This window comes from Mustela nigripes, chromosome 13 (assembly GCF_022355385.1).
Source record: "Mustela nigripes isolate SB6536 chromosome 13, MUSNIG.SB6536, whole genome shotgun sequence".
Taxonomy (NCBI): domain Eukaryota; kingdom Metazoa; phylum Chordata; class Mammalia; order Carnivora; family Mustelidae; genus Mustela; species Mustela nigripes.
The window spans coordinates 3,857,624-3,875,333 of NC_081569.1; the positions used below are offsets into that span (position 1 = coordinate 3,857,624).

General features: G+C 57.1%; 1 protein-coding gene across 1 annotated transcript in view; it reads left to right on the plus strand.

Annotated features, from left to right (window-relative positions):
- Positions 1–3,589: 3,589 nt before the first annotated feature.
- The window catches only part of HOMER2 (homer scaffold protein 2), a gene marked incomplete at its 3' end in the record, with an annotated part of 79,916 nt that continues 65,795 nt past the window's right edge, over positions 3,590–17,710 (plus strand). The window contains exon 1 of the mRNA XM_059371169.1: positions 3,590–3,706. Coding sequence (XP_059227152.1) covers positions 3,702–3,706 — 5 coding nt within the window. The remainder of the gene's footprint in view (positions 3,707–17,710) is intronic.

A 17,710-nucleotide genomic window follows, 5' to 3' on the forward strand; every position in this document is an offset into this window, starting at 1 on the left:
CGAGCACGTGCACACAGAAGGAGAGAGAGAGGGAGAAGCAGATTCCCTGCTGAGCAGAGAGCCCAATTCGGGACTCGATCCCAGGACCCAGAGATCATGACCTGAGCCATGTCACGTGTCCCGTTAATAATTTACTTACGCATGGACCGATGTCTGTTTGTTTCTTATTTTGCATCGTAATGCTAATCAGTATCATTTATCAGAATGCTCCCAGTGTTTCAGCTTTGGCCACTGCAAGCTCTTTCAGGGGCTCCTGGGTCCCCATCCTCGTGTCTGCTCGAGCAGGTCCTTACTTCCTGCTACACCAGCATGCTTTAGCTCACTTGTACTTACCCTGCCCCAGACTGAAACCGGCCATTTCTCCGGGAGCTGGTGTTGAGAGGCAGGAAGTGAGAGTCGTGGAATGCTGCTGTCTCAAGCACAGAGAGCGCACAGTGCTTTTCCACCAAGGCAGCTGGGGGTTGAGGGGGGTTGCAGGCCATACAGAGGAGGGGTGCATGGGAAGCTGCTCCCTGTTCCTCGGTTCCTCAGCTCTCTGCACCTGCAGCTCTCGGCTGAGCCCCACCCCCCCACCCCCTCCCCAGTGGTCAGATCTGCCCTGGTCAGAGTGCGAAATGTTCCTTGGGCCGATTGTCTGTTCCTGGAGCTCCAGCTCTGGAAGCCTCTGCTACCCTCACAGAATGGCAGGAATGCCAAGTGCCTGAGTTTGTGCTGGTCGAGGTCTGGCTTCCCAGACTTCTGGGGGCATCTCTGCCCCCACCCAATCCCAGCTCTGGATCTAGGCAGACATCCCCTTTGACCTTCCAGAGGCCGATGTTTCAGAGTTGGCTTTCCCCAGCCCTGCTCTTGCTCGTGCTCCCTGGAGAAGACTGTGAGTGCACCCTCGCTGTCAGCTTTCTCCTCCAGACCCACCCCTCCTTTCCAAGGCTCACACCTCTGCTTGGGGCTGAACCCTCTGCTCTCCCGCTCTCCTCTGGGCAGGACCTCCCTCTCCCCACCCGCATCTTCAGTCTGTGCCCCCAGTGGCTCCTCTTGCCCAGTCTAAAAGGATACCCAGGCCTCCTGGCCCTGCCGCAGCCTCCAGCCAGCACAGCCTCCCTCCTCTTCACCTCGGGCCTCTTGAAAGAGGAGACTCGGCCCATTCTTTTCCTTGACAACTGGGCCACACAGAGCATGCTGCTGGGAGATGTTTCACACAAAAAAGGGGTGACAGCTGGTTTGGAGGGAGCAGCAGGCCCAGATAGGAACTCCCAGTGGCCCCCCTCGGGGAGATCCCACGGTGACCAAGTGCTGCTGGGAGGACCCACCTGAGGCTCTGGCTTGTCTGGGAGCCACCCAGGAGGCAGCCCCCACTCTGGGCCTGGAGCTGGGGTTGGAAGGAGAGAAGGGAAACCTCTCCCCACAGGTCCTCCAGAGTTGGTGCAGACGAGGGGCAGCTGTTTCCAAATCTTGTCTGCTCCATGCTTTTCCTTTTTATCCTCACCCTGTAGGGAAGGCCTTTGTCCAGAGGGACCAGGCACTTAACTCATGGAGTTAAGCCTTCCATGTCGAGCCTTCCGTGGGCTCCTACCTCCAGCATCGCCCTGCTTCCCACTGACTGTGGGAAACAGCCCGAGTGAGTCACCAACTCCACCTGTTGTGCCTGGCTGCGCCCTCCCGAGGTAAGTGGGTGCGCCCTCCCGTCAGTGGAACAAAAAGCTATTCCTGTTCAGGATCCGGGAGGCTGCTCAGCCCCGCCGCAGGGCGAATCTGCGTGCTGATACCCCCCGCCAGCTGAGCTGGCCTCTCCATTATTTTCCTCTGCTGACTTCTGCCTTCCACACTGCCCAGGACAGCCCTCACCCCCACCCCAACCCCTGGTCTTCGGAATTCAGCCGCTGATAGATGCAGCTCCTCCAGGACCAAGTACTGAACAGACTCCGAACTGACTCACTTGTGCTTACAGACGCCGGCCAGTTCTGTCTGTCTGGGGCCCGGCTTATGCCAGTTCATTCATTCAACAGGTGTTTGTGGAGGACGTGCAGGCATAGCTTTATGCACCGGAGAGACAATGATGAACAAAAAGAGATGGCTCCACAGAGTTTGCAAATGGGCCCGGGAGATAGATATTACACTGGTAGCTTCACAGATACCTACTGCAAATAATAAGTGCAATATGGGCGTTCACAGTTTGTCTAAGGCATTAATTAAAGGTTCCACAGGAAGGGAGAGTTTAACTGCGATCTGAAGAGTGAGTAGGAATTGACTAGGAGTGACACAGACATGAGGGAAGAAGATCTTCCCAAAGGGTGAGAATAGCATGTGCCAAGGTCCTGGGGTTGGAAGGGGGATGGTCAGTTGGCTAAGGGCAAGAAGAAGAGAAGGAGAGAAAAAAGGCCGGAGAGGGTAGTGGAGGCACCATGGGGCAGGATCTTGAGGCATGTTTAGTATCTTGGTCTTTATCCTGAGGACAGTGGGAAGGAACTCCCTGAAGGATTTTAAGAAGAGTGACATGATTAGATTTAGTTGAGATAATTACTGACCACAGTGTGAAGTAAGGGTGGGTGCCCCCCACCCTCACCCAGGAGACCTTGGTGGTTAGCAGGTAAACTTGTGGTCCCAGAAGAGATGAGGGGAGGTTTGAGATGGTGGCCCTACTTCTTATGCTTCTTCCTTTACTTTTTTTTTTTTTTTTAACTGTCCTGAAATGGCAGGTTTATGTGGGCAGTGTGTTCTCAGCAGATGATCTGATGGGAGGCCCTCAGGGGCACAAGGTTAGCTTAGTCCCGGTGCCAGCCTTTGGTAGGGAATCGGAACATGATGTGTGGACAAGGGATTCAGGGACTGCTCTTCAAGTGTTTGTTGCCATCTCAATTTCCCTCGCTCTAAGAATAAAACCAAGCTTAATTAAGCCTCCTTAAAAGCTGTTAGGCTCTCACTGGGAGCCCAGCCCCATCTTCACCCGGGAGGAGCCCAGAGCACCCGCTGCAGGTGCAGGACCTCCTGCCACGTTGGCTTCCCGGATTTCATGGCGGCGGGCACCGGGAGCCACGGAGCCGGGCAATGGACAGCAGAATGAAGGGCTCCGAGGAGGGGCGTGACCGTGCCCATCTCAGATTCTGGAGACCCGAGCTCGGGTCTGAAAATGTGTCCTGGGGCAACTCACTGCCCCCCGCCGGAGCCTCAGTTCCCTCCCCTGCAATCTTGGGTGGCCCCAAAGTCCCTCCAGCTGCGAGGGCGACTCTCGGTCCCGCAGGCGGGGTGCCCGCCCGGAGGTACAGCGCCAAGCCCCCCGGGGCGGGCCACGCTGCCCGCGGGAGAAGGGGGCTGCGCGGAAGGCGGGCGGGGAGCGCGCGGCGGCGCGCGGGAACGGTCCCCGCGAGGCCGCGCCCCCCGCCCCTGGCCGGGCGCCGCGGCCCCGGCCCCGAGGTTACGTAAGGAGCCGGCGTGGGGAGCGAGGCGGGGCGGGGCGGGGCCGGAGCGCGGCCGCCCAGCCCCCGCCCAGCCCCCGCCCACCCCCACCGGCCCAGCCCCCTCCCGCCCGCGCCTGGCGGCGGCGGCAGCTTCATCGGCAGCCGCGCAGCCCCGCGGAATGGAGCGGCGCCGGGGCTGAGCCGGGCGCGCACGGGCCGCCGCATGTGCCGCGCGGGGAGCGGCTGCGGAGCGCGCGGGAAGCGAGCGCCAGAGGGCCCGTCGGAGCGGTCGCCGGAGCAGCGCCGGAGATGGGGTGAGTGAGCCGGCGCCCGCCGGAGGGGCCGCCACGCGTGCCCGGCTCGGAGCCCCCGGGGGGCCGGCGCCCCCTGCCCGCGCGCGCCTCCTCCCCCCACCGGGACCCGGGGGCCGGCTCCTGCCAGCCGGGGGCCCGCCGACCCCGCGCCCTCCGCCCCGACCTCCCCCCCTCCCCGCGGGGGCAGCCCGGCCTGGGCGCGGACTTTCGGCCCCGCGCGCGTGGCCCTCCGCCTCCGAGCCGGCCCCGGGCGCGCGGCAGCGGCGGGGACGGCGGTCCCGGGCGCGACCGACTCCCGGGCCTGTGTTGGGGAGTGCGAGCAGCAGTTAGTCGTCCTCCAGGACGGGGTATGTTGCCCGCGGATGGAAATGGAAGTTTTCCTGCGGAGGGAACTGGCGAAATCATCCCGACCCCCCTCCCCGAGCGCAGGAATAGTGGACTTTGCTTGGAGACGGAGGAGGGTGAGGAAGTCTGGAAGGAGCCGGAGGGAGGCTCCGGTCCTCGACACAGCGGAGTAAGGTGCTCAGGGGAGAAGTTGAAATACTCTGTCCGAGTGACTAATGCTTGTGCGTACGTAAAGTAATTCAAAAGGCAGGACTGATTCCCCCTTGGCGTCTCCGCGAGCAGCAGGCGCCGTGAGTCAGGGAGTCGCTGTGCCGACACCACGGACTCCTGACACCTGCTCACCGAGAGCAGTGGCGAGGTGCGCCGGCCCTATTTCGGGCGCAGCTGTTCTGCCCATTTTACAGATGAGCAAACTGATGCCTTAAGTGGTTCGGTGACTGTCCCCAGGTTGGACAGCTGGTGAGTGTGTGTAGAAAGACATTTCGTGCATCTGCAGAGGGGAAGCCACAGCCTGACAGCGGCCACCGCGGTGGTGGGCATGTGGTGAGTTCCTGAATCTCTGTGTCCCCTGCTGCTGTGCTCAGTGCCCTTCAGACGGCCCTTATCACTTTTGCTGGGTGGGTTTAGAGAGCGTGCTTTTCTGTATGGGGTTGGGGAGGAGTGGAAAGGGGCGCGACTGTCCTGGAGGCCTGGCTCCCACCGGTCAGTGGCTCTGTGGCACCTCACTCCAGGGAAGTTTCTGGAGTCCTCTTACCCAGTGAACCTTATCTGTGGGGTCCGCAGGGTGTCAGAAGGAACCAGAGGCAGGCGGAGAGGAATTTTGATGAAAGGCAGTGGGAGGGCTCCAGACCCCCATGAACAGGACAGTGGGGAGAGAAAGGGACCGAGAGATTTGCTTAAGACATCGGTGCCAGTCCAGGAGATGTCACACGTAGAGAAACTGTGGGTGCATATACCAGAGGCACACTGGTGGGGAAGCAGGTTTTCCGTAACGTTTTCAGTGACCTCTTGGTAGACTATGAAAGAGCTGCTCTTTGTGCAGTGGGGAAACTTTGAGGTTCTCAGATTTCATACTTTAAAAAAAAATATGTACGGGGGGAAGAGGGAGTTGGCAAATGTAGGTCTCAAGATGGAAGATAAAAGGGATCTGGTCATTTTAACTCCGTGTCCCTCCCCACAGACAGCCACAGAACCAACTCCGCACACTTGCGTGATCAAAAATATTGAAGCTCTGTGGTGGAGATCAAATAGTTCTGTGGAAATGAAAATGTTTATGCACAGAAGCTTGAAGAAAACAGCAGAAGGCAACTAGTTTGTGGAGCCTCCGGGAGGGCTGGCTTGGGGGTCGGGTTTAAGTGGGAGGTGGCTTCCCTGTACTTTTTTCATCACTCAGTGCATGTCTGTCCCTCGCTCCGCAGAGGTGAGGGCTGGTTCGTGACTCCTGCCTACTTCTGCCAGTCTCCATATATCCCTTCTTCTGTAACTTATGTGATACAAAGCACGGCTGAAAATGGGGTTGGAGCTGGGGCTGGATAAGCAGTTCAGACAGAGGAGGGTGGAGGGAGCCATTTTCACTGGAAATAGAACCAATGTCATGCTTTCTGAGAGTTGAGTGGGACGGGGAAAGAACAAAAGGGCAGCCAGTGCAGAATCTCACTGTGGTCCTCGGCCCTGTTATGGCTCGACTGTGCAGACGTGGCCAAGAATTAAGGGGAAAAAAAAAATTCTGAGTTTACGTCTTCCCCACTTAAGATGCTTTTCCTCTGTCAGGCATTAACTGTTTCCGCTTCTCTTCTGTGAAGTGTTTTGCATTGAGCCTGTGATTTCCCCAGTAAGTTTGTGCTTTTTCTCCCCGAGGCTGCTGTTTTCTACCTTCTCTCCTGAGACCTGTCTCCTCTCCCCTCACACACCTTCACTGACAAAACAAGAGCCACCGACTGAGGAAAGCCTCATGTTCCTGCCCCCTGCAGTCCCACGGGTGGCTGCCCCTGGTGGCTTTCTTGCCCCCTGTCTCAGCAGCTGGCCAGGCCCTCCTCTTGTCTCCCGCCCGAGACCGTCCATCCCGTCCCCTCTCTGCCTGGTCAGGCCACCTCCCTCCCTCCCTCCAGGGTCTGTCTCATCCGTATACACACGGGCTTTGGTTCAGTGCTGTCCAGTAGACCTTTCCACACCGATGGGAATGTGCTCTGTCTGCAGGGCCGGATACAGCTGCCACTGGCCACATGGGACTGTTGAGCACTCAAAATGTGACTAGTGTGACCGAGGACCTGAATTCTTTTTTTTTTTTTTTTTAAGATTTTATTTATTTATTTGACAGACAGAGATCACAAGTAGGCAGAGAGGCAGGCGGAGATAGAGGAGGAAGCAGGCTCCCCATGGAACAGAGAGACGGATGTGGGGCTCGATCCCAGGACCCTGGGATCACGACCTGAGCAGAAGGCAGAGGCTTCAACCCACTGAGCCACCCAGGCGCCCCGGGACCTGAATTCTTAATTGAAGTTGAAATACCCCCATGCGGGTAGTGGCCGCCATCTAGGAGAGCCTAGCTGTAGCTTCTGTCTTCTCTCTCTTGCTTCTTTGTTCTCCTTCACCTGAAAACATCTCAGAAGATATGTCCCAGTCTCTCCATCGGCTTTCTTCTACCATGCGTTACCCCTCACACTCTGCAGTCGCACCCAGCGGCGGGATCCCTGGGGACCTGCCAGATCTCCGTCCTTGTGTTGGCCCCTTGGCCCTGTTCCTCACCAGTGGCCACTCCTTCCTGGAAGAGCTCCCCACCCCCACCCTCCCACCACCCTCCAGCTTCTGGCCTCCCTACTCCCCTGGTTTTCTGCTCACCTTTCTGATGGTTCCTCTTCGGTGTCCCTGCTGTGGCTTCTCTGACCTCTGAATGATGGGGCTGCTTCGGGACTGGACCCGCATCCTTTGTGCTGCTTCGGGACTGGACCCACGTCCAGTCTGCTGAAAGTGTTACCCACCGCACCCCTGCTGGTGACTCCCATGTTTTTATTTCCAACACAGCCCTTCTGGGCGCTTCCAACTCTTGTCCACGAGTGGAGCTCTTGATACCCCGTCCAGCTCTCTCGTTCCCTTCATCTTCTCCGTCTCAGTCAGGGGCCCCACCAGGCACCCACTTGCTAAGAGTAGTCCTTGCTTCTCCTCTCCCTCACCCTCCACATCTTCACTATCTGTGAGTCCCATGGTTCAACCACCAGCATGTTCTCTGGTGTCCCCCCGTCCTCATGATCATAGCTCCCACTCTGGTCCTGGCCACTGTTGCCTTCTTCCTGGACCAACCTCCTAACAGGTCCCCCAGCTTCCACCCTGGGTATCTCCAGTCCATTCTCCACACGGGACCCCGAGTGGACTGGCTTTTAAAACTGCCGATCAGATCACATCACCCTCCTGCTTGAACACCCTTCAGCCGCAAGGGGCGGGCCTGTGCCTCATCCCCAGCTTCCTGGTCCCTCTGGCCGTACCTCACTGCCTTCTGCTCATGTGAGCCCCCTTTCTGCCCCTGCTCTGCCTGGGAATCTTTGAACTTGCTCTCCCCTCTGCAGAGACCCTCCTCCTTCTCACGCTTCCAATTCCAACATCAGGGTCACCTGCAGAGTCTCTCCTGAGCATGGCCGTTGCTTGCTAACGTGGCTACACCTTTTTGTCTGCATGAGCTCACCATGGCACACCTGCGATCACTTGGGCTTTGTGTACATGTTTATAACCTGTCTTCCCCAATAGTATCCCACAAGGATCGAGTCTTCGCTTTTTCCCCAGTGTCTTTCAAAACCTAGTGCGGTGACCGGCACCTAGGAGGCCCCGAGGATTTCTTGACTGAGTTAATGCTTGACTGTGGCAGGTGGCCTTGCTTGGATGCTGGCCTGGAAGGTGTGATAATTTCTGGATTACCTTTTATATAGCTTGCTTAATTGAGGGTTGCAAGGGCCAAGAGAGAAAGAAATCACATTTGGGTGCAATTTTCTTTTAATGCTAAAGCAAGCCATTTAGCTTTTATTATGACTTGGGTTAATTCTCGGGCTGTCAGCTGTCACCCGAGTACTGGGGCTGTAGATTATCTTTTTACCCGCCTGCAAAGGTAACGGAGAAGCCGGCTTGCCTGCTGTTGTGACTTTTAGCTGATTCTGCTGGTGTTTACAAGCAGGATCTACTGTAGTTCTGTTTGGCTTCAGTTTACACACTCATTTATTTTGTCCAGCCAAGGTTATGTTGCGATGTGCGGCGGGCGCGGCCGTGGTCATCGGACACCTCGGGCCTCCTTTCGGTAATCTATCCTGGTTAGCCTTCTGTTGCTGTTCCTTTCTTCCCCTCTGACTTTCCATTCCTCCTGCAAAGTACAGGCTTTGCTCTGGGGTTCGTGTTGACTAGAACAGATACCGTCTCTCCGATACACTGAGGAGCTTGTCTTTCTTGGTCCTGCCTTGGGCTTCCAAAACTACTCCCTAAGGCTCATTCAGTCTGTCCATATGGAAGGCATTTGGAGGGTGCAGGACGAGCAGACCTGCTAGGTCATTCCTGTCCTTATGGGGTTTGTATTTTAGCCTCGGAGATAAGCCACAGAGAGAAGTAGCAGCTTTATGTAAGAGTTGAAACAAAATGTTGTCCTGCAAAGGGTGTTGGAGGCAATGCCAGCCTATCTGGGCACTTAGGACAGATGCGCCGGCTTGCTGGAGGGGGTGCCGGGGGGCTCATGATGTCAGCGGCCCTTAGTGCCCCCTTCTGTGCCGGAGCTGGGAAAAAAACGCAGTGTTTGGAATGGGGTAGACGCCAAATGGATACGTATGGCAGGAAGGAAGGAAGGAAGGGGAATGAGTGACTCCTCACTGGGTTGACTTTTGCTCTGGGGAGATGCCCTCATTCCTGTTGAAAACAGCCCCCAAACCCCTTACCCTGGAGAGCTTGACTACGGAGTCAAGGGCACCTTGGCTGCTCCCATACTGTCCCTTGCAGGCGGACTCAGGGCCCAGCGGGTGTTGGTTTCTGTCAAGTGCACGTTGTGATTTCTGTAAATCGTTGGTTTTCTTTTCTGTAGCGGCTCCTGGGGAACTTGGAGTTAAATGCGCGGTCACTCACAGCCCGTTTACCAGACCTTGTCCTTTAACTTTATTCCTTGCCCCATTGTTCGGCTCTTCCCTTGTCTGCCTTCCTCCTGGCTCATCTACGACTTCTTCTTCCTCTTCTTCTTCTTCTTCTTTTTTTTTTTTTAACAACATGAAAATAGCTTTGCTTTTTTTCTAATTATAAAAAAAGCTACATGCTCATACTAAAACACAACAGCATAAAGAAGGAAGTGAAAATTACCTGTCATCCCACGTCTCAGGCTTGACCCCCGCCAGCAGTCAGATGTCTGCCTCTGCAGACTTGTTCCTGTGTGTCTGCGTCTCTGCGTCTAGATGTAGGTCTACCTGGAACAAATGTATTTTTAACAAAATGGAATCATATCCTACATCTGTTTTGTAACATAAGTTTTGCAACTTAAAATACCTTGAGTGGACATCTTTTCATGCCAGGAACTATAAATAATACAGCAGCCTTTAAATCCACACCTACTTCTAAGTTGTCATTTTGCTAAATTTTATGCATCTTTGTAAATTTGTTTGAATGCCCTCTAAAGCAGGCAGGGTTTTCGGGGGGGGGGGGGGGAGACATTTTGACAATTCCTTAAAGCGAATCGGTTGCTCTAAATGAATTACCAAGGGAAAGAAATGGTAGAGAAACCAGCATCACAATTAAGCGGCGACTGTGTAATTTTGGGTGAGTCACTGCTCCTTAGTGAATCTTGGTAAGAACATCAAGGATTCATCGTTGTTGCTAAGGGTGGTTGGTGGACTAGGACCCAGCTGCTCAAATTCTTTCTGCTTGTTTGGAAATATCAGGACAGAGTGATTCTCCTTTCAGACCTGGACTAGAAGGTTCTCTGCGAGCCGAAAGCACCCGTACTCACCCCTGAGGGCCTCTTTGGCTTCAAAGCCCTTTGCCTGGGGGGCACCACAACCCCTCCTTCCGAGAATTCCCTTGGCAAGAAGGTTGACAGGGACATACATAGGGAAAGGACATTATAGTCCCTGATTTTGTTGTAAGGCAATTAAAACACACTCAAAACCTGGATAAATCCTGTAACCTGTCACCTCAGCCAGCACCCGCATTTAAGACCTTTGGAAAAAGACTTCCCTTCGGTCAAAGGAACGGGGATGGGAAGCACTTGAAAAGAAAATCTTTACTCCACCTTTCTTAAAAAAGCAGTGAGCAGGAGACCCCTATGATACTGTATGTCAATTAGGCTTTAATAATCTAACAGTGTAAAAAAAAAAAAAAAAAAGGTAAACAGCAGTCCCAAAGCAGATTTACAATAGAGAAAAAGCATTTTTCAGAAGATTAGAACTCTCAGGTGCCAAGTCCTGACCTTCTAGATTTTGAGTGAGACTCCCCTCCACCCCCGGCCCCTACTGCGTGTCTGTATTTCTTGATGGGGTGCAGTGTTTCTGGGTTCAGAGGTGAGCCCCGGCATCGGGGGGCCGGTTTCCAAGTGGGGTGCGCCTGCGTGGGATGTGGCAGGTTGGGAGCCCTCGCTAAACCACCCGAAGTTTCCAGCAGTTCTGCCGCCGGGCGCCGTTCGTCATATGGTATCGTTCGGGGAGAATTTATTTAAATTATATTTCAAATTAGCTTGTTAGAATAAAAATATGCTTGTGGGGAACACATTTAGACATTTGTCAACGACTAGAGAGATTAAAGGGGGGGAGAAAAGCATTTTTATTCACAAGCCCAGCTGATAGTCCCGTGGTTATTGCTCCGGGGGCCGGGGACGGTGGCATCACCCCCAGCCCGGGCTGTCAGCCCGAGAGGTGTGCAGGCCAAGCCGCGGGGTGCAGGTGTCTCCCGCCCACTCGGAGTCCCGGGGCCCCAGTGAGGGAGGGGCTCTGGCAGGCCTCGCCCTGGGGAGGTCCCAAGTCAGGGCGGCTGAGGCTCTTTGTCCCCTGGCCGGGGGGGGGGGGTACTCCCATCTGTGGGTTATTGGGTCGGGGGTATCCGCGGGGACCCAATTAGAGGGGAAGAGCGCAGACGCTGCTGTCTGGCCAGTGGATTCCTTCTGGGACCTTTAATTGGGATTCATGGAGGAGGGGAGGAGACCTGCTTTGCCTCCTGTTGCTCTGGGGGAGGAGGGCCCGGGAGGTGCTCATGGGGAGGAGGAATGGAGCCTGTTCTGGAAGGCTCCAGAGAGCTGGAGGAGGAGCTCCCCGAGAGCTGGCTTCGAGGGACAGCTCCTTGCCGCCTCCGGGTGACCAAGGACAGAACTCTCACCCAGTGGCTCCCCTCGGGTCACACAGGGCCACCTGTCAGGGGGACCAGGAGGACGGTGAAGTAAAGTGCAAACCCAGCGCCCGAGGCTGTGTGCTTGAAGGGGTCACTTTCTCTCAGAGGTCGCTGTCCTCTGTACCTGCACAGTGAGGTGACTGAGCGGGGGTGGGGGGGCGGGTGTGAGGTGTTGAGCTTGGTGCCTGGCCCCTAAGTCCCCAACGCCTGGTGGCCAGCTTTATCAGCCTGGCCGTCGTTCCTGCGCTGGGTGGGGTTCGGCAGGTGAGCCCTGAGGAACCTTCTGGAATATGTGGTCAGGGATGCACCATCCCTCATCTTGGATCCTCTTGTGCACACCCCTACCCCCACAACCGTGGCTGCTCCCAGCCCCAAGCAGTGCCAGAGGCGGCTCCCTGTCACCGGGCCGGACAACATGAAATCTGCCCTCGGAGGCCTTGCTCACCGCACGAGAGCGCTCGGGGGCGCGGGAGCAGGACGGTCACGGGCCGGGGGACGGGGAAGCTCAGGAGAGCCCACCCACGTACGCCAGCCAGAAAGCCAGTCTGCTGACCAGTTGCTTTCGAGGGGAGGAGAAAATGAGGGGTTTCTCCCCATTCTGGGCCTCAGACTAAGGATTTGTGCTGCTGGTTGGAGAACCCTTGGCTTGCTTAATCCTACATTCCCTCCTTCATCCAGGAGACCATCCGTGTGTGGCTCCCTGAGGCTTCTAGTCCAGGGGGGATGGTGGTCACACCGGACGGACTTTACCTCATGGATCAGCCCCGGGGAATACGGGGCCAGGGGCCATGTAGACTATGAACCAGTGTTGTTCAGGGCCCTGCATTTCATGGCCCTCACCCGCTCCCAGGGGTCCCAACTCCTTTCTCATCACCCCTCATCTCTTCGTCAGCTCCTGTACCTTTCTGGAGCCTCTGCCCAGTGACCACCGCCTGGCTGTTGAGCGCCACCTCTGGGCCAGGCAGCAGGGAGATAGAGGTTGTCGAACTGGCTCCCCGCCCTCCTGCGGGAGAATGGTGGTGAGCAGGTCAGGAGGGGCCTGGCCCCGGTGTTGTAATAGAAACAAGACTGAAGTGCTTTCTTCCAGAAAAGGTGTGAGAAGACTTCTTGAAGGAGGTGACCTTCAAACTGGGTTTTGAAGGATGCATAGGAGTTTCCCAGGCAGATGAGGAGGAGCTTGGGCAGGGTGGGTGCGAGATATTGAGACACAGAGCTCTGCCCGGGCCCACGGGAAGTGGTTGAGCACGGAGCTTGAGCATGAGATCCTGGACTCGGTCCTGGCTTCCCATTCACCTGCTGTGTGACTGGGAGGGAGACGCTGACCTCCTCTGAACCTCATTGTCTTCATCTGTGAACTGGGAGAAGTAACAGTACTGATGTCACAGGGTCATCATGAGGAGCCGAGGAAAGGGGCATATTTTGATGTGCCTTAGCTGGGAGCAGTGGAGGCCAGGGTGAGGGAGGGGTGCACAGTCAATTCAGGAGTGCAGAAGGTCGGGAAGGTATAGGCCTCTGCGCCATGGTGCTGGGACTTAGTCCTGGGAGTGGCAGTCCTGGGAGGCGGGACAGAGGGGAGCAGGAGAGGACCGGGTGGGAGGCGGAGGCGTGCTGTTCCCCCGGGGGTTTGGACTTCAGTCTGCAGGCCAGGAGGGAACATTTTGAGCTTGAAGATGAGAATAATACTGGAAGCAAGGACGTTGTTCCGCGGACCATGCCGGGAGCAGAGGGGCGGAGAGGGGAGAGAAGACCCAGCACGGGTGTACGTGGTGTGAACCTCGCCCAGTTCTGTAAGGGATCCGAGGAAGCCTCTGGGAATACTGGAAATACCAGGAAATGGACCGTATATGTCCAGCATCTTGCTGGGGCCTCCTACCTGCTGGGAGGGCTGCAGAGTCTTTCCTAAAACATCCCTAATTTGGGACACAACTGGAGCCATCACCTCAGGAGACATTAGCGGGCTCGTGTTACTGCATCTGTATCTCACTTCATCTCGCAGCCCCCGCTCTCATGGCTGGGGAAGCTGGCCCTGGGGAGAGTCCGTGATCTGCACAGACCCCCACAGGGAGGGACAGAGCTTGGGACTCCAGCTTAAGTCTGTTTGGGAGCAAAGCCCATGTTCTTCAGATATACTTCCTGGGGCCACATCCCCTGTGCCAGTCACAAGGCCAGGGGACCCACAGCTCTTGCTTGCTGGGATGAGGGACGGGAAGAAGCCGGGGGGCCAGCTGTTGAGATGTTTCTTGACTGTGTGGCTGGTGCCATTGGCTGAGGTTAGGATCATAAGGGGAGGTGTAGTTTTTTGGGGGGGGACAGTTGGGAGACCTTAGTTTTGGGTGGATATGGTGAATTTCTGTCTGGGGTGGATCTTGCATGGGGTGGCTTCTGTAGGTGGAAATTCGGCTCTGGCACTCAGCAGTCAGGAGAGAGCTAGAGGAACGGATTTGGGAGCTGTCTCCTCTGGAGTCCGTCTCCCAAGGAGAGGACAGGTCCAGAAGATGACAGTATAGTTCTGGATGACAGTTGAAGGGATTGAGAAGAAGCCAGTGGAAGAGACAGAGGCCAGAGGAGGGGAGGCAGAGAGCATGGCTGCTCCTAGAGCCAACGCCTCAGAAAGCTTGCAGAAACGTAGGGACCCAAGGTACATCCCAAGTACCACAGTGTGTGTGGGGGGGGGGGGTTGGGGCACGGGTGGATTCTAAGGGGAGCTCTAGTCCAGGGTAAAGCTCCAACCCGTTTAAGGCCTGTCAGGGAGCGGATACGTGGTGAGGAGGAGACAGTCTGGCTGAAGAGGAAGGCAAGCAGGGGGTAGGAAGGTTGACTTCACCTCATAAATTGAGCACGTCGGGAGCTGAGGGCAAAGGAAAGGAGGAGACTGAAGATACTAGAGAGAGGGAGAGGCCAGAGCCTCCAGAGGGGCTGGAGGGCAGTCCTCGGAGATGGACACCTGGTGGGGTGGCGTAGGGAGGGAGGTGTTCTGAGGCTGTGGCGGGAAGGGGCACAAGGAGCTCGGTGGGCGGGGCTTTTCCTTCTCAGCGTGAGCGGAGGACTGGGGTAAGTCAGGAAGAGAAACATGGTGCATCTGTTGTGGAGGTCAGGGCAGGGAGCTAGCCAGGGGCAGACACACCATGTGAGTAACCTCGATGGCCCAGCTGGAGCCCCAAGAGCAGGAGTCTGTGAGGGGCCAGTCGCCTCAGCTCAGAGGTGGCCAGCATGCCCAGCGGCCTGGGGCGGGAGCAGGCAGGCGGTTCCAGACCCTGACGGTGGGCGTGCAGAGAGGGAGTAGGCTGGACCCCGAGGGCTGTGCCCTCCGCAGCTCGGGGCCACTGTGCGGGAGGAGAGTGAGCCTGCTTCGTCCCCATCAGTCCTCTTTCCGCCCTCGCTCCTCCGAGGGTCAGTCATCGTTCTGTGTAATAACCCTTTCAGATCCTCCCTCAAAAGTGCATTGACATTCTCGCCAGCATGCCCTCTTTGAGTGATGAGATCTGCGAGTTTATTCATCTCTGTGAGAAGTGGATCTCCTCGCTCCACGGGAGCAGATCATCTCTGGGGGGGATGAACATTGCTGTGCTGATCTGCAGGGTGAGCTGGATGTCGGAGGGCAGGGGCGGGGCGGTGGTGGCTCACTGGGGCCCCCGCCCCTGTCGGGCTGAGCAGGAAGGTGGGCTGGTTGCTGCTGTACTTCACCCCCCCCCCCTCAGCCCCAGTCAGGGAGTCTCACGACGGCCCAAAGTCGAGCTGGCCAGAGAGACTGAGTCACAGCAAAGCCTTGTCTCTCTACAGGAGCCTAGTTCTTTAAGAAGGGGGAGGAGGAGAGGGGAACGTTGAGCATCACGCACACAAGAATATCCAGACTGCGTGTTCGTTTGTTCACAATGGTCTGGGAAGCCACTAGAGTTCGCCTGGGCGTTAGGACACTTGCTGTCCGACCATGTTGGAACACGTCCTCTGTCTTCCCAGCGTTGGTCTTCACTTGTGCACACGTGTCGCACAGCCGATGGGAGCTACGGGTGAGGCGGCCAGCTCATGGCAACCATCTGTGGCTTCAGCCTCATGCGTGTGGCATTTCAAGCCTGCTGTCGCCCAGCCTGACCCGCCTGTCCTCGGGTGGACCCTGAGGACTTGGCCCGTGCCCCTGTGTATTGCTTATCACCTAAAGCATTTCGTTCTAACACAATGTTCTGTCAACCTGTCATCAACTGCCTCTCCCCCATCCTTGACAACCGGACCCGCCAGCCCTATGGAAATATCAGTGCCGCATATGGAATTTTTCATGCTGTAACGTCCACATTCAAAAAGCAAAAAGCAACAGGTGAAATAAGTTTTAATGTATCTGAAACTGGCATATCCCAGATTTTCATGGTTTTTGATATGTAATCCCTAGCGAGTAAATCAGACATGGTCCCTCTTACCGTGGAATTTGCGTTTTAGCGAAGGAGACAGAGTCCACGTGTCTCCGGCCTTACACCCGATCGTGAATGGATTCACAAACAAAACGACCTGCAAGTCGTGCTCCGCGCTGTGAGGGAACGAGGCAGAGCCCGAGACGGACTTGCGGATGCGAAGCTCGGAGATGCCTCTCAGAAGGTGCGACCTTTAAGCCGCTACCTCGTGTGAAGAATGAACAGAACATTCCAGGGAGAGGGAGGAGCAGACGCACAGACAGAGTGGGAAGGGGCCGCCTGGAATGTTGGAGAAACTGAAATCAGGAAAATTGAAGGTTTCACCAGAGACGTGACGCCCTCCTTAAGTTTTTAGGAAGATTATTCCTGTGCTCCGTGGCGCCTGGGGAGGAAGGGGACAAGAACCGGGGCAGGGGCAAGGCTCCTGGGCTCCGGGGGGCGGAGGATGCTGTCTGAGGCTAGGAAGGTCTCAGAGGAGACGAAGGCGAATGGGTGGATTCCACAGAGCTTGGAGATGGGTGCACCAGGACCGTCAGAGGGACTAGATGTGGGGTAGGGGATGAGGGAGAGGGAGGAAAGACGAGGACTCCTTTGGTTTGTGGCGTAAGCGCCTAGTAGATGCCGGCAAGCTGCAGGTCAGGAGCAGGGCTGGGCAGTCAAGGCCAAAGATCTGCGTGTCAAGTCCGAGGCAGTGAGTGGAGGGAGTTAACTGTGCGCGTGTGGGACTCAGCAGAAGGCAGACTGGACATAGGGCAGGGTGGGGATGGAGGGAGGGCGGGCAGAGGAAGAGAGGGCTGGGGGCCGGGCCCAGAGCACCTGGCTCCGCAGCGGTACAGGACGAGGAGCCAGCCCAGGAGCGGGGGTGGGGTGGAGGGGGGAGTGGCAGGGAGGGCGGAGGAACCTGGCTGATGGCATCAGGGTGGCCGATAGCGAAGTGTCTCAGGGGAGCGCTTGGGTATCTGTGTTGCACTTTGGGGAGGTGGCCTCCGACCGGCGGGGGCGGCCGTGGCACCTGCTGGCGGCCCTCACCTGAGCAGGAGCAGTGGCGCGGTGGAACCACGGGCCATGCGGCTGACGATGCAGAGAGGCTGGGCAGCAGAGCGCGAGCAGAGAGTAGGACAAAAATGGGAGAAGCCGCTGGTGAAGGGGAGACGTATCCAAGATGGGAAGACCCCCAGCGCCCGTGGGTGTGGACGCGGATGCCGCCCAAGAGGAGGTAGATGGCGGAGGAGCGGAGGCCCCCAGGGGATGCCAGAGCTGGGGTTCAGTCCCAGAGGAAGGGCCGTCCCTTGGAGCGGGGGGGGGGGGGGCACCTGTCGTGGGAGGAGGCCCCAGCAGGGGCAGATACAGGCAGGTTTGGGTGTGGTGGAAGGTACGTGAGCTCTGGACGTGGCTCCTGTTTTCTCCAAGAAGTAGGGGGCAGGGTCACGAGAGAGCCAGGGTGGAGGGCAGGTGCGGGTGGCTGGAGCAGAAGAAGGCATGAATTGTCCGGGAGTGGGTGGCCAGCCTGGTTGGGAACCCCAAGCTTGTGGGCCACTGCGCAATGACAGATGGAGGTCAGAGAACATGCCTTTAGAGCGTAACTTGTCCACCCAGTTTTGCGGTGTCGCCCAGTGGCTTGGGTGTGAGCCTGAAGGCAGGCGGATGGCAGGGTGCACCGGGCCGGGGTTTCCCCAGGCCGGAGAGGTAGGATATTCGCACGGGGCCGGCAGCAGTGATGGTCCCATGGGCTGGGTAGGGGCCGCGGAGGAGGAGAGGGAAGCCAGGAGGCGGCTGGCGGAGAGCACGTAGGTTAGTGGAGGCTGAGAGGCTGGGCCGTGTGGGCAGGAAGCCAGGGGCCCGAAGGTCACATTCTGGGGGGGCTGCTTTCTGGAGACAAGGGGTCCCACGCATGGCTGTGGGAGAATGCCCCTGAGGGGTACAGGGAAGA